At 39.9% G+C, this 16,032-nt stretch overlaps 1 protein-coding gene across 5 annotated transcripts in view; it reads left to right on the plus strand.

The window, feature by feature from the left end:
* Window positions 1-7,025, plus strand: part of LOC144074628 (leucine-rich repeat transmembrane neuronal protein 4) — a 50,112-nt gene extending 43,087 nt beyond the window's left edge. For 3 of the 5 annotated variants that reach the window (XM_077601150.1, XM_077601148.1, XM_077601149.1), the window contains one exon: window positions 5,918-7,025. In XM_077601150.1, coding sequence (XP_077457276.1) covers window positions 5,918-6,106 — 189 coding nt within the window. In that variant the 3' untranslated portion in view covers window positions 6,107-7,025. The remainder of the gene's footprint in view (window positions 1-5,917) is intronic. The other 2 variants (XR_013300338.1, XM_077601151.1) reach the window with 2 other exon arrangements.
* The last annotated feature ends 9,007 nt before the right edge of the window (window positions 7,026-16,032 follow it).

Here is a 16,032-nt window from a genome sequence, read left to right on the forward strand (position 1 = left end):
ATTTATGACAAATCTATTTTTGTCTAAAATGTATTTTCCTATATCTGCATTCTCAGCCTCTTGCTACTGTGACAATGAAAGTGAATTTTGGTGAACTTCCTATTGGTTTTGGGAAGTTCTGGAAAATTCCTGATGATTTTTAAGGCATTTCCAGGTTACTTTTTGTCGGTTTGGGAGCATTTTAAGGCTATGTACTTGTTCACTCATTGATGGCACCATTTTCACTGCAGGGGGCGCAATAACTAAAGTGATGTGGATAAAAAAAATGCGCAAAATCCAGAATTGCATAACTCACAAAATTCCGTTTTCCCGACACCTGTGTAAAAAAATAAATAACTAAAATGATTAATTTGATTCTGTATTCACAGTATTAACGAGCTACAAAGTCAGGCAAAACACCCCCGTGGGCCGAATCGGACTTCCTAGCGGGCCACTTCTGCCCCACGGGCCGTAGGTTTGACACCAACGGGGTCTAGATGTATATAACGACAGTGGAAAAAGATTTTTGGCTTCGGCTTCCTCGAAGAAAGACGCTTCTCATGCCAGGTGTCTTATTTTTATGACCTTGGCCGCCAGCCAGTGATTCACTATAGAATGAGTTATTATCAGAAGGACTGAAGTCAATTGTTAGAAAGCGATTGCAATCAAGAGATTTGATTTAATTCTATAGGTTGGTTCACGTGCCGTCCATCACTTGTAGTTAGGGGGCCCCCTTCCGTCATTAAAGTTGCGCATCTGACTGGAGACAAAATTGAATGGACGCATCCCTAAGCATGAGGTGGGTGGGCGGCGGCTTCTGGCGGCGCTCCAATGCCAAAGTGAGTGAGTCACCCCTCTCAAGGCTCCTCCCATAACAGCCAACATTCCCCTATATTCCTAATTAAACCTTAAATGGACGCTCGGCCAAAAAGGCTTTTATTCCACCAGGGCTAAGATGCGCAAGAATGGAAGTAGAAGGCTAAATAATGTTATTAAAAATAGGAGTCAATACAATATAAGAGAATGCTTCACTTTATTGATCTCATAGTTAATGAATTAGATTACATAAGACGTTTTTTCTTTATTTTTCCTAATTCGGCTACGCTTTAAGGGTGTCCCCAATGAGGAATGCGATCGGAATTTGACAGAAAGCGGGACCAATCAGGTCGATTTCTGAAGGTCGGAATTGGTTAAGATTAGGTAACAAAATTATCCATAAGTTAAATGCAAAAACAGACTATTTTGACACTATTGAAATGAACTTTGAAGTAAAAAAAACTCACCTGTCCAATAAATCACAACTAAAATTGCTCAATTTATGGCATTGGGTGAGCAGATTTATTTGCTGTATAAGTTTATTCATGTAAACAATTTGTTTACAACCTTATTTTGGTGCTGCACAACTGGGAAAAAAATGCTTTTTTTCTGGTTCATTGAAATCACCCTTTTATATGATTATAATTTTGCGGCAGCTCTATTCCAATTAGGTGTATAAAAGACAATTGGATATAGTAAGTTTATACATTTTCTAGGTATTGGATCGGGACTCGGTCTCGGCAGATTCTCCAAGTCAGGCGAGGTCGGGTCACGTGCAAAAATATGTGATCAAGACATCCCTAATATGCTTTGTAGATGGTCCCTCATCTAGACTTGGCTTAAACTCGAGGCCCGGGGGCGTGGTCCAGTTCCTCACTTTGTTTTGGGTGGCCCAGAAAACTCTTTTCAAAAAGTAGAGATGATTTTATGTTACACATCTCTCTGGAATAGCTGGGCAACAGAAGGGTTTTTTTACTGAGAGGACGTCTAACGCTATCAATGGCGGCCATCAAGTTACATTTTTATGGTAAAAAATAAACAGGTCTGGCCCACGTGAGATCTAATTGGCTAACGCGGTCCGCCAACTGGGATCCTGGGTTCAAATCCCAATCAGTTATGTTCTCCCTAGGCCTGTGTGGGTTTCCCTCGGGTACTGGTTTCCTCCCAGATTCCAAAAACATGCATGGTAGGCTGATTGGACACTCTACATTGCCCCTAGCTATGATTGGCTGTCCTTTGTCTCCTTGTGCCCTGCGATTGGCTGGCTGGCCACCGATTCAGCTGGGATAGGCTCCGGCCCCCCCGCGACCCTAAAATGAGATGAGATCAATTTTAAGAGAAGACAGTGGTGCGATATTCAGTTGTCTGTGGGACAAAGTCCAAAGTGATCAAGTAAAGATGCGAACGGTAAGTGCGAATTGGACATGTTCCGCCGTCGGAAAGGCTCGAAGACATCAAGTGTCAAGAGATCATTGAATATGGAGTACACTCGCACTTTAATAGCATTTGGCTGCGTGACTGCTGATACCTCTGTACTGGCGTTGCCGGCCCCCGCGCGAACCCTCAACTTTTTCATCCGTGTCATTGAGGCGCTGGTAACAGGCTCCATGTTTGAAATGGAATTTTCTTTTTTCTTTTTTTTTTCATAATCACTCGAAGAAAAATATCATGGTGCCTTTCCATGCGGAGAATTGCACAAAGAAACCAAGAGAGTTTTTGCTTCAAAGTGCTCCAGTTGGCCCAGTCAGAGTTTTTGTGATTAGGGTGCTATCGTTCAAAAGGATTGTTTTGGTTTGTTTTAACAGATGAATAGAGGTGCTTTGAGTTTGTTGCAAGCTATTGCTTAGTTTAAATCTCTGTTATTTAGGGATGTCCCCATCACATATTTTTGCATGTCACCTGATTTTGTGGATCTGCTCATAACAAAGAAATATATACAAAATAGCACATCCAAATGACTTTTTCCCCCCAATTTGAACATTAAAGCCTCGTGAAAGGTTTATTAGCAAAAACATGAAAATCAGTTGTGCAGCACTAAATAAGGTTGTGAGCAAATGGCCTTGAAATATTTGGTTCTAATAAATAAGCTCTCTTGACTTTGACATTTTCAGTTTCTTCCGCTAGTGCACATGTGTCAAAGTGGTGGCCCGGGGGCCAAATCTGGCCCGCCGCCTCATTTTGTGTGGCCCGGGAAAGTAAATCATGAGTGCCGACTTTCTGTTTTAGGATCAAATTAAAATGATACATATAGATGTATATTAAATTTCCTGATTTTCCCCCTTTTAAATCAATAATTGGAATTTTTTAATCCATTTTTTCTGTGTTTTTAGTTCAAAAATCATTTTGTAAAATCTAAAAATATATTTTAAAAAAAAGCTAAAATAAACTTTGTTTTAGATCTATAAAAAACTGAATATTCAAGGCTTTTAATCCAGTTCTTTTAATCCATTTATTTAAAAAAAATCTAAATATCAGATCTAAAATGGTCCGGCCCACATGATATAGTACGTATGGTCGTACAGTGTGTATTTTTTGCAGTGTAGCTCAGGATTATTTTGTTGTTTGTAGCCCTTAACTCGTCCACTGACCTCAAATTGTAAAGGTTGACATTGTGTGATCAGGTTTCTCTGCCATGCACGGCGATAGGCGTCCAATTCAGTGTGACTGGGGGGCTGCCAGAGGACATAAACTTTGCTAGTTCTTAGCCAAATACAGTTTTTGGGCAATCGCTTCAACCCAACGCACTTATATCGACTTCTCCGCTTCAATCCCAACTTTTTAGACTTCAATTAATCGGAGAAAACAAGGCCACAATGTCCCCTTTCCTCAAAATGTTTCGACAAAGTAAGCCCAGATAAAGACACACAGACACTCGCCTTATTTTACATGGCCGTGTTTACTTTTCATTACTTCTCCGAGAAGCTTTGTTCAAAGTTCAAGCGTCGACAGAAAGGACTTTCCAGCTAATCTTCCAATTTAAGTAGCGGGCAAACAAAAGCGCAGATTGGACTGCTGACGGCGTCGCGAATCTTGACCAACAGCGGACCGGGGAATCAAATTAGTTTGCCGTAAATCCGTCTCTGGCTTGAGCAAATATTCTAAGGCGGAATATTTAATAATTCCTAAATAACCCTCGGCGCAATAATGACAGCGAGCGATGATTTTTCTATGAGGAGGCTTTTGAAAAAGGCCTCTCGAGACTCGTCCAGATATAACGTTGGGAACAAAGAACAAACAATATCATGGATGCAATCATTCATCACTCTCCATTATAAGAAACGCGGCAATTTAATAACTGACTGACTGACCTCAATGATGCATTGCTTCCAAGGAGAGTTTTAAAATGACGTGTTATGTTCTCGCGTGTGCCTGTAATTGTTATTCCGATAAGATGCTTGTTATCTTTTTGTTCGTTATTTTGTGATGTGCTTGGGTTTGTGTAGTAGCGTGTGTGTGTTTTGTGTTGTGGCTGTACACAAATGCCTGAAAATGAATTCAGATATTCACGACTGAAAAAGTCTCGGCCCAATTTGATGTGGTTTCAAACAGTATAATTATCCCCCCCCCCCCCCCCCCCAAAAAAAACCATAAAAATGCATGACAAAATTAAATTGTTTAAAACGTTAATGGGTATTTTTTAATAAATACCACATTGGATACTCTGTGAATATGTTACATATATTTTGGCTGGCAGCGAATGAGTTTAAATGTACGACAAATGTGAAAATGATGTGGATTCACATTCATCAATTGTTGTAAAAACCAAAGTGATGACTGTGAAAAAGGTCATTACATCAACAAATAGTGGCCGTGAGACTTTTTCAGAATATATTTTACTCGACTGTGTAAGCTGTTGTTTACTCTGCAGGGAAGTTAAAATTAATTTGAATAGGTCATTGCAGGATCGGGGGACATTTTGTGTCCCCACCTGCAAACTTAAATCAAGAAAATGTTAGTAAATAAGCAGTTTCTGAGTTTATTTACTCAACCCGAAACTAAATAATTTACATATACAAGATACTTACCGTATTTTCAGGACTATAAGTCGCTTTTTCATAGCTGTGACTAATACTCAAGTGTGACATATATAAATATATATTTTTTCGCTCTCTGACCACTGAAAACATTTTATTAGGTTACACTTTTTCCAAAAGTCTAAATGTTACTTTAACCGGTAACTATTAAGCCTGTTGTTCTCCATTTACCGATTTTTACTCAAATAAAAAAATGCCCTCTCTAAAATCTAACTTATATATTCCAGTGCGACTTTTGTTTTTCCATTTCTCATTTTGCATTATTTGGCTGGTGCGACTTATAGTCCAAAAAATACGGCATCAGTTTCTGATTCAATTAACTCAAAGTCCAGACAAAACAAACGTCTTGCAAATATGATAAATATTAAAAAGATCTACCTAGCTAGCTTATACTCTGGCGGAAAAGGCTAACTACATATACCCCAAAAAATTAAATATCAAATGAGGTCCGATAATAATAATAATAATAATAATCAGACATAAACTTTGTCATCATCATTGACTCGTCAAAAAGCCTAATTGTCATCATACCCAGAAACTGCGTATGACGAAATTGGTAAAATGGTAAATGTCACCATTGATGTGCTATTTAAGCCTCAAATAGTTTTGAGCTAATATGTAGCAGAAAATCTGAGAAATCGAGGCTTCTTTTCCAAATTTTTGAGGCGCAATTTTGGAATACCGCTTACACAGGTGGTCTTTGCCATTCATTTCAATCCAACCTGACCCGCAGGTAAACCGAAATCCCCCCCGCAAAGGAATCAGCTAAGTGCTAATAAGCACTCTCTTCTAAATGGAGCCTTGATTCCATTTAAAAGAGGGCAGAAAAGTACGCGCACTCTCGCTCCAGGCTTTCATCTTGCGTATAAATCATCACAGTCGAAAGTTGGCGTCGGAGCGCCGCATATTTCAGGTCTCGGGGCGTGCTCCGAATCGCCAGCCAAGACTGCATTAACGGCAGCGCGCCGCCGCCACCGGCCAACCGAGCCAATTTTAAATATTCTTTGAGCGGATAAAATGTCGAAACGGAGGCTTTTTTCGACGGATTTAGAAAGCTCACATATCTTCGCTCTTATTTTTTTTTCTAGGTTCCCCCGCAGTTGCGATCCCTGACGTACAGTTGCGAGCCGGCGGTGCTGGACTACTGCCGCGCTCACCTGCACGTCAAGATGGAGCCCCGCTTTCCGGAGATGGATGGTCCGAGGCCGAGGCCGTGCCCGGCGACCGTCCCTCCCCAGGACCGGTCGCCTCCGCTAGTGAGCGGCGCTCACTATTAACCGGTCAGCCGTCTTTTTTTCCCGATAAACTAGACTGTGTGGAAGAACGGCGCCGCTAGGGAGGAAACCCCAAACATTCAATCTTCCGCAAAGCATCCAGGGTATAACGAAGATGAAATATTTCTCCGTGGAAATACAGTAAGAAGCCCCCCCCCCCCCGTCCGTCGTATTGATTGACACGTTTGTGACCCACGGAACTCTCCCTTTCCTCAATTAGCCCAGGAGGCCGAGCGGCGGTTTTGACTTTCCACGTTCCGCTCCGCTCGTCGCCAAGTATTAGAGGGAATACTTCGACCATTTGTTAATCCTATTAAACGCTGGGTATTTTGCTCACCGGGTTCCTCTGCTGCGTCAGGTAAAGTCTTCAAATGGGGAAAAAAACTGGGAAGAAACGGTGGGAAGAAGAAGAAGTGGCCATTAGAAGTTTTCTGCTGCTTTTTTTTCTCCTTGAGATATTATCGCTATTATTATGCTGCCAGTCGGATGGATGTCCCTGTACAATTTTCATTTGCGCTCAACTAACCACTCGAATGAATATATAAGCGTCAAAGTGCTACAGTTACAGCCACACGACATTTCTGGGAAATAGTATACAGACCTTTTTGGTTTTTTTCATGATTTGTGATGTCCGTTGCATTATAATTAACTGCAAAGAGACATGAGCAAAGTAAAAAAAAAAATACATATATATATATATATATATATATATATGCATATATATAAAAGTGTAAGTACAGGCCTTGTCTCAATTGACCACTCACTTATTGAGCCATCTTTTCATCATTTTTAGGCACTCCTGTATAAAAATATGTTTATTTTTCCTCCCCAGATGTGTTCTTATGGTGTGCTTACATTACTACATGCGTGAACTTTTTACAGGATGTTACATATTATATGGAAAATAAATTGTGGTAAATCACTTGTTTTGTGTTATTCCTCATGGACCCTGACCTTTAGTTTGAAATCTAATTGGAAACTGCGGCAAGTGGTTAGCGACTCACAGTGCTGGGGTCCCGGGTTCGATCACAGGTGAGTGCTACCCGGGCTCGTGTGGGTTTTCTCCGTGTACTTCGGTAGGCTATTTGTATGCTAAATTGTCCATGGGTGTGTCTGTGAGCGTGAATGGTTGTCTGTCTCCTCGCGCCGCGTGATTGGCTGGCCACCCAGGGTTTCCTCCTGCCCGTTGGCTGGGATTGGCTCCAGCACCCCTTGCGATCTTTGAGCTATGTACCCTTTAACATGCGCAATAGTGCACTGCTCGCACATTCTCAGCGCACAAGAAAATATATGCAGCGCTTAAAAATGTCATTAAATAATATATAATGCTGTACCTCATTATATTTGATTAATTTGACCAATAATATTGTTTTCTCGTAGTAGTTGTGTTAAGTTCATTCTGTCTTGTGCTTATCTATGTTTTGACTGATTTGTTTAAATCAGACAATGGTGTTTTTAGTTTGTTTTGTTACCATTGTCTGGAATAAACGAATTAGTTAAAACATAATATTTTTAATTATTAAGTGTTTTTAAATTAATAATATTAATTTTCTGTTCAATTTGGCATCGTGACGCAGTGAGCGACAGCTGTGTATACTACAACAAGATTGAGCCAATCAGACGTCATCGGGGCAGGTTTGCTAGCTAACACTTAACGCCTTAGCATAGTGAAACGAACGAGCAGCGACAAAAAAGCCAAAGTACAAAAGAAAAAGACGCTTCTTTTAAGATGGATTGGCTGTCGGAGTATATGCAAATAGACTAAGAAGCCGTGAAAGTAGGTGAGACCTTTTCTTTATCGAGTGGGAAAGTTTTATTCTGCAAAACATGCAGCCAACGTGAGTTTTCAGTACAACTTCAAGTACATAATGAAGCGATAACTTGAACAAGGGTCAATCAGCACCTTTTTCCGATATGGTCGCAGATGTGAGGAGCTAAATATCTCACAGCTTGTGGATATTTATGCTAAATTTAAAGCTCTCGGTGCAGATTGTAAAGTTTAGTTTAATGAATCGTATCAAAACCGCATCCAGGAATCGTCTAGAAGACGCTCATTTGGAACACCTGAGGCGCATTAAGTCAAGCAGACGAAGCCATCAACCTGGACCAAGTGTATATTTACAAACATTCGACGGGTGACAAGGACAGACGTGAAAAATAAGGTAAGATTTCATTCAGACATTTTAAGCTTTATATTTATTGATATCAACAAGTGTATTGGCTAGCGCGTCGCCCTCACAGTTCTAGGGTCGTAGGTTCGATCCCAGGTCGGTCCTCACTGTGGCGTTTACATGTTCTCCGTGGGTTTGGCTTGGGTTTTCTCTGGCTCTAAATTGCCCCTATTTATGAATGTTTGTCTCCTTGTTGTCTTCTGTGATTGGCTGGCCAACCATTCATGGTGTACTCCACCTGCTGGAATAGGCTCCAGCACCCCCCGCGACCCTTGCGAGGATAAGCGGTACGGAAAGTGAATGAGTAATAAAACTGTTGTTTGCGTATTGGATGCTGAGAAACATTGAATGTAAATGATGAATAATAATTAAAAGTGATGAAAAAAGGGGAACGTGGAAAGTATCCAAAGAATAAGAAGCGAACATGAGTTGAATATTTATTGCTCATATGAAATGATTTTAATATATGCTGGTTGTGAGAGGATTTTAGCAATGATGAATCTTTGTATGATGTGCAATGGCCGTTTTTCTTTAGGAAGAAGTGTGGAAAAAGATTGATACTCTGCATTGAATAAATTAGGAGGATCGTGTCATTTTATTTAGCCTTTCGACAAACACAAGCAAGGAATTGGATTGTGCACAAGGGTGATTTACTACCAGAGCCGTACTAGTTAACAGGCTGCAGTTCATTGACTAAACTGGGTTTTACTCATTACATTACTGCCAGTGCCATAGGGATAGTTTGATTAGACTCTAAGCTAATTTCGTTCCAGCCTCCACATTACTCCCAAATGAATTCATAAGAAAATGTATCATTTCAAGCAAAGGTCAACCGAAAGTGGTCAATTTTTCATAGCTTTTTTTGGTCTATTTTTCCAATCTGGGTTTACCTCGGGGCATTTTGTTGGAAAATACCATTGATTAGGCTCTCATTTCTTTTGTGTTCATTACAATTTAAAATATTTTTTCTACTTGATTGTATTATTCAGGATCTACAAGTAGGACTTTTTGTTGTTTTTATGAGAGCTACCTAAGATTTTTGTTGTAAACAAATGTCACGCTGTGATAGGTTTATTATTAATACACTTTAATCAAACAGGGACACATCATTAACATACTCTGGCTACAATTTGCAAGGAAAATCACTCCCGACTCGTCCTCGTCCAAGATGATTCTAAAGAAACGGCATCCTCTGTCAATTTAGTCGGCGCATAATCAAAACATTTAAGGTAATCTGATTCAAACAATTGCATAAGCTAACCGAATAACACCATTTAAGGTAAAAAAAACAACTGCCACAACAATCTCATATTAGATCGGAACCAAAAACAACTGCTTTATAAGGTAAACAGAGCGACAGTATTTTTAAACAATAATGCGAGTATTTTCGGAAGTTGATTCGGTTATCGCCATCTGCCGGAATCCAAGGCAAAGCAATTTAAGAGTCCTTCGTAGAGCTTCATTGCCAACTCAGATCAACAGTCTCGGCCTGGAACATGGTGTCCTGTTCGGTCAATAGTCCTGAAAACAATTAACTGGCCTCGAAAGCAGCTGTCGGTGTAAAGTGTCCTCAAGCTTTCTCGGTCCCAACATTAAGTATAGCACAAATTAAATTATAGCTTCATTACCTATTAATGCTTAATGAACATATAGTAACATCCCAGAATAAACCCGACACGCTGCTTGGTATAAAACCATAAATGAGGATTTGAGCAGTATCTACTAATGGCAAAAGTGGTCCGATACATGAAGGAATCATGCACGCTTGAGGATTTATCGCTGGAAGGCCAGAGCTATAGCCCAACATCCCAGTTTGAGCAGTTTAACGACACTGATAGATTGCACGCCGCACTCTCTCGGAGTGTTCGGAAAAGTGTTGGCGGAGAAATCGAGAACGGCGAGGAGCAGCAGATGCTGCATTGAGACTTATGTGTTTAAATGCAATTATGCAGAAAGGCTGGTGACTCATGATGCTCCAGTCAATAAGCGCTTCTGGAGCCGTTCTGACTTTAACCACAAAATGAGACGTAATCATCTCACACCGCTCCGTTTTAATCAGCTACGGAATGTTTTCAGCCTGGAGTTTGCCTCAAGCAGGTAATGTAGGAAAAAATGTACAAGTAATCAAGAGATGCTGATTGTCAAACTAAAACTTTTGCAGAATTTTCTCACATATTAACCGCCTCCGTGTATAAGCTGCACAATTAAAATAGCCTTAAAATCGTTTAATTTTACAATTTCCCTCGTATAAGCCGCCCCCTGATTCACAATTTTCAACTCCATATTCATGGTTTTAATGAGGAGTACAAATGTGTTACTTTGGAGGGAAAATCATCGCAGGTGGTTTTTCTGAGATACTGCATAAATCGATTGCTAGAATGCACATTCCAAAAGGGTGTGGCCTGCACGTAAACCAGAAAATGGCGCATGTGTCAAAGTGGCGGCTCGGGGGCCAAATCTGGCCCGTCGATCATTTTGTGTGGCCCTGGAAAATAAATCATGAGTGCCGACTTTCTCTAAAATGAAGAATATAGATGTATATTAAATTTCCTGATTTTCCCCCATTTAAATCAATAATTGTAATTTTTTAATCAAATTTTTTCTGTGTTTTTAGTTCAAAAATCATTTTGTAAAATCTAAAAATATATAAAACAAAGGTAAAATAAAAATAGTTTTAGATCTATAAAAAATCAATATTCAGCGCTTTTAATCCAGTTCTTTTAATCCATTTAAAAAAATCTTTTAGCACACTAATTAAATCATTGAATCTTGTCAGTGTTTAAAAATTCATTATCAAGACTCGCACAGATCCATAACTATTGAAATTGGGCAATATAACTATTTTTTTGGAATGGTTTGCCTCTGCATAAAAGAAACCGATGATGTAGTCAAAAGTACGGATTCTATAGGCCAGGGGTATCAGACTCTGGTTGGTTCGCGGGCCGGACCATTTTAGATATAATATTTAGATTTTTGTTTTTATAAATGGATTAAAAGAAATTGATTAAAAACCCTGAATATTCCGTTTTTATAGATCTAAAACAATGTTTATTTGAGCTTTTTTATATATTTTTTTAGATTTTACAAAATGATTTTTGAACTAAAAACTGAAAAAAATGATTAAAAAAGGATCAATAATTATTGATTTAAAAGGGAGAAAATCAGGAAATGTAATATCTATCTATACTCTTCATTTTAATTTGATCCTAAAACAGAAGGTCGGCACTCATGATTTACTTTCCCGGGCCACACAAAATGATGCGGCGGGCCAGATTTGGCCCCCGGGCCGCCACTTTGACCCAATTTTTTTTTTCTTGAATTTCATTCTTAGACGTCAAAATAAATTTTGTTTAGCGTTTTATCTGTTTATCTTTTCTCTATTTTGAAACAAATGACCGTATCGGCCGCATCGTCTTGCGTTATGGCCTTGCAGTTTCGTGCAAATCAAGTTTAATTTGTGCGCATATAAGCCGTACCTTTAATTCAGTCATCATTTTTTTGAGCGACAACTACGGCCTATATGCGAGAAAATACGGTAAATCCCTCAAGGAGGGTGACGGATCCTGGCACCGTATTTGTTTGCTTCTTTTTCCAGCGAGAACCACGGAAAATGGAAGTGTCACAGCTTGAGATATTTTAATCTCAAATGTATTGTGTATATACACTTGGCATGTTATCTATATTGGTCCTTTTTAGTCTGCAGGTTGGCACATCCTCGGGAAGCTGACACAAACTATTTTCCTTCTCGCTGGGGCCGTCAAAGTGAGGCAGACATTGTGAACGCTCTTAAAATATAAGCGAAAGTTTTCTCATTCTGCTCCATTGATTTCATCTAATGAACTAATTCTGGGGGAATTTAGGACATCATCAGGGGAGTGCTCGGCAATTCCAAGACTCATAAACACAAATTTTTTTTGCAACTAGGCGATTGCATGGAGAGAAACTATTCATGTATCTCACGTTTTTGAGGGAATGCCAAAAGATGAAACGTTGAATAGTAGGACAGAGTAAGGTAGTGACTACATTAAGATCGTAAACTGACGTCAAGCTCAAACAGACGGCATTTCAGGCCAGTTGTCAGTCACGGCGTAAAGACTGACAACTAAAGCGCAAACGTCAGATCAGCTTCAGTGAAATTGATCATTCAATTTAGGCTCGAGATCAAGTCGTTTTCATTTCACGATTGTGATGCGTCTTGCTGGTACGCAAGGAAGCTTTTGAAGGTTTATTTCCCTCGAGTGTCACTTTTAGGCCTTCCAGGTATCCCATTTCTAAACGTCTTTCAAATCGCTCGCCAGACATCTGATTTCTCGGTGCCCTTCAAAGTTTTCAAAGCTATTGTTGACGTTTCGATTACGTCTATGAATCAGAGCTCTGTTTGTCTCATTAGACGCAGCCATAGAGATAGACTGTCGTCAAAAGGTCGATAAATGTAGCCGACCAGAAAGTCCAATTAGCACGCCAGTGTCACATCACATTCCCCGACCGGTTGCATTTTGACTCGCAATAAAAATAGGAAACGCCACATTACCTCCACTTCCGTGATATTATTATTATGACTATGCTAACTACGCCGCTATGTGTTTGTATTCTACTTGTGCAAATATTTAGGACGGTGTCAGAAATTATCCACCATGAAGGTTCACTAGCGTGACTCAATATTCAGGAAGTCTTCATGTTCTGAACTAGTTTCCTTTGCGTAAGTCGGTTTTCACTATTAAAGGAGATATTTACTAATACAGTGGTACCTCTACCTACGAGCACCTCTACATACGAGCAGCTCGAGATACAAGGAAAATTTGGAGCAAATAATTCGCTCTAGATACAAGAAAAATTTCGAGATGTGAGAAAGCCAGGTGGCCATGACATGAGTCTGTTTGTCATTGTAGCACACTTTTTTGCCGCATCTCTTTCGTGTATAACAGATATCTACGAGCACTGAACGATTTCTTCAAACGAGGACCAGAAAACGCACAACGCGCATGCGCGGGCAAAAAGAGGGCTTTCTGGGTAATGAAGTGTACTCAACACCGATAGCCAATGGCACCCTTTCTCAGAATAAAACTTAATTACCCACAATCAATACGTGGGTAGGCTGTTATTCCTTCCTTAGCCTGTTAGCTCCCGCGATCGCTCATTCAAGACTACTTCTCTTTGGCAAGTGGTCGTGCGTTATCCTATTGTGAGGACATTTGTGTGCATCATTTTCGGAATATTTTGAAGAGACTACAACAGCAAACAGCCCATCGATAGCGAACGTGAGGGTGGAGGCGTGGCAAACCGCCAACCCGGAAAACGAAGGTAACAAAAGATTACAACAAAATTAGAATTCAGTTTTGTGTAAAGTTACATTAAACGTATGTTTGAGTGTGTCTGTATATATTAATCCAAGTTAATTTAAATTTGTTTGTTCGATTACGAATGCGTTGCCGTGGAAAGTCCCCCCCATGTCCCTCTGTACCTTCCGCGAAATCCGTCTAATTTTAGTTCTATTAAACACATTTTATTACTATTAAACCACAAGTTATGTGTTACTTTGTTAATAGTTGGCAAATTAGAAGAAATGATACATTTTTTCCAATCCAATAACCTGTTTTGGGTGTTTTTTCAAAGGGTTGGAAATAATTAATTAGTTTTTAGTTCATTTCAATGGGAAACGTTCGCTCGAGTTATGAGAAGATCGACATACAAGCTCAGTCCCGGAACGAATTAAGATCGTATGTAGAGGTACCACTGTACAAGACAATACATTAAAATACAAAATGCTGTTTTTACCATGTAGTGGGGTTTTTAATGGTTTATTTGTAACCAAAAGCACACTTCATGAGTACTGTGACGCCACTAAACCGAAACCCAAACCGTTTTTTTATGATATTAAGCTTTAGTTTTGTGGTAATTGCTATTTTTTGGGCTGAACCGAGATGACCCAGCTTTTTTCTTTGGAGCCATCATGTGGAAAAAAGGAGGTTTAAAAAGTCAAAGGTACTCCCGACCCACATACTCCGTCAAGGACCATGCACTAGCTAAACTGATTCCATCGAGCAGGGGACTTGAAGGGGGACAAAAAGATGATATCTTTTACCTTTCATCAGAAAAGAGATTTTTTCTTACCAAAGGTAAAATAACTTGAAGACAACCGGCCTCATGTCGAGGTGATAAATTCTTCTTCGTAGTCCACATTTGAAATACGGCTAGAAATATATCATCTATAATAGAAGGATATGCATAGTCTTGCTATTAACGCACGATCCACACAAGGACTGAGCTTTCTTATTTAAAGGCAAAACAAAGAAATATGTTCCTTGAATCCGCCAATGTGTATAAACCCAGAGAATACAAGAGAAAAGACAGTCGGGCCACTTAAAGCAGGATTAATGATGCACATTTGGTAAGAGTGCAACAAGGCAAGCATTGTTTCTTTTTGATGAGGAATAGGAAATGTCAGTCGGGTCTGTTAGGCGACCAGAGACAGAGCAGTTTCACCCTGCTGTCTCGACTTTGGTGGTGAGGATAATAGACAGTCTCCATAAATCATTCTCTCCATGTTGACGTTCCTTTTAGAGCAGAGGTGGCAAGCTCAAGCTCAAGTTCGGTTCGCGGGCCACATTCATTCAGACTACCGTATTTTCACGACTATACGGCGCATCGTATTTTTAGCCGCAGTGTCAATAACGAGTGCTATTTCTGTATTTTACACACACAAAGGACGCACCGTTTTTACAGACGCAGCCAGGCATGGCAAAACATACACCAGCTTAAACATACACGCTACACCCACACTCTAAAAACACATTTTTTTAAAAGCAATGGAAGCAAAACTGAGTTCGGTTGTACTTTATTTAGCCATTTTACAATGTACTCACGTCATCATCACCCATAAATCCATCAAAGTCCTCATTTTCTGTGTCCAACTTGAACAATTGTCCAAATGAGTCATTGAAAACGCTGAGTTTTATACGTTCGTCCAGGCGGCCACAATCCATTCGCAAATAGTAGCTAGCTAGTAGCTAGCGTAACTATTCCAACGCTGCTTTCCATGCTTCGTAAAGCTGTGTTGTTGTCAATGTATACAGGCCACAATCCATTCGCAAATAGTAGCTAGCTAGTAGCTAGCGTAACTTTTCCAACGCTGCTTTCCATGCTTCGTAAAGCTGTGTTGATGTCGATGTATACAGGCCACAATCCGTTGGGTGTATTGACAAAAGAACTACATATCCCAGCAGTCACTGCGCAGTACTTTTTCTACGGGGAACATAGTACAGTCGGGGGCTGCTTGCCGTAGTTGTGAGAGCTGTAGAGGACTGCGTACCCTATCGACTGATTTATTTTATTTTATCGTGATAACAATGTTAGTATTGGTCCATATATAAAGCGCACTGGATTATAAGGCGCCCTGTCTATTTTGGAGAAAATTTAAGACTTATGTGCGCCTTATAGTCGTGAAAATACGGTAGTTTTCACTTGGGCTGGGGCAGTTTATTTTTTGGCCATAAAAAGGTAACATAGTGGCACTGAAAGATGAGCATCCACAGCCATTTATAATATTATGTGTGCTTAATTAGCAATATGTCTGCAGTGGTTTTATAACATTATGTTTCTAATGTGTGTTTGAGTTGCATTGAAATTCAAGTAATTCAACTAAGCCGCCCTGACTTCTCTGTGCTCAGGCAGGTATTTGGAAGGGAAAAGGTTGCTAGGCAATCGTTAGCGATCTAAGAAAAGGTCTGAATAAAACCCAGTGAAGACAGCAAGCAAACC

This window comes from Stigmatopora argus, chromosome 5, assembly GCF_051989625.1.
Source record: "Stigmatopora argus isolate UIUO_Sarg chromosome 5, RoL_Sarg_1.0, whole genome shotgun sequence".
Classification (NCBI taxonomy): Eukaryota; Metazoa; Chordata; class Actinopteri; order Syngnathiformes; family Syngnathidae; genus Stigmatopora; species Stigmatopora argus.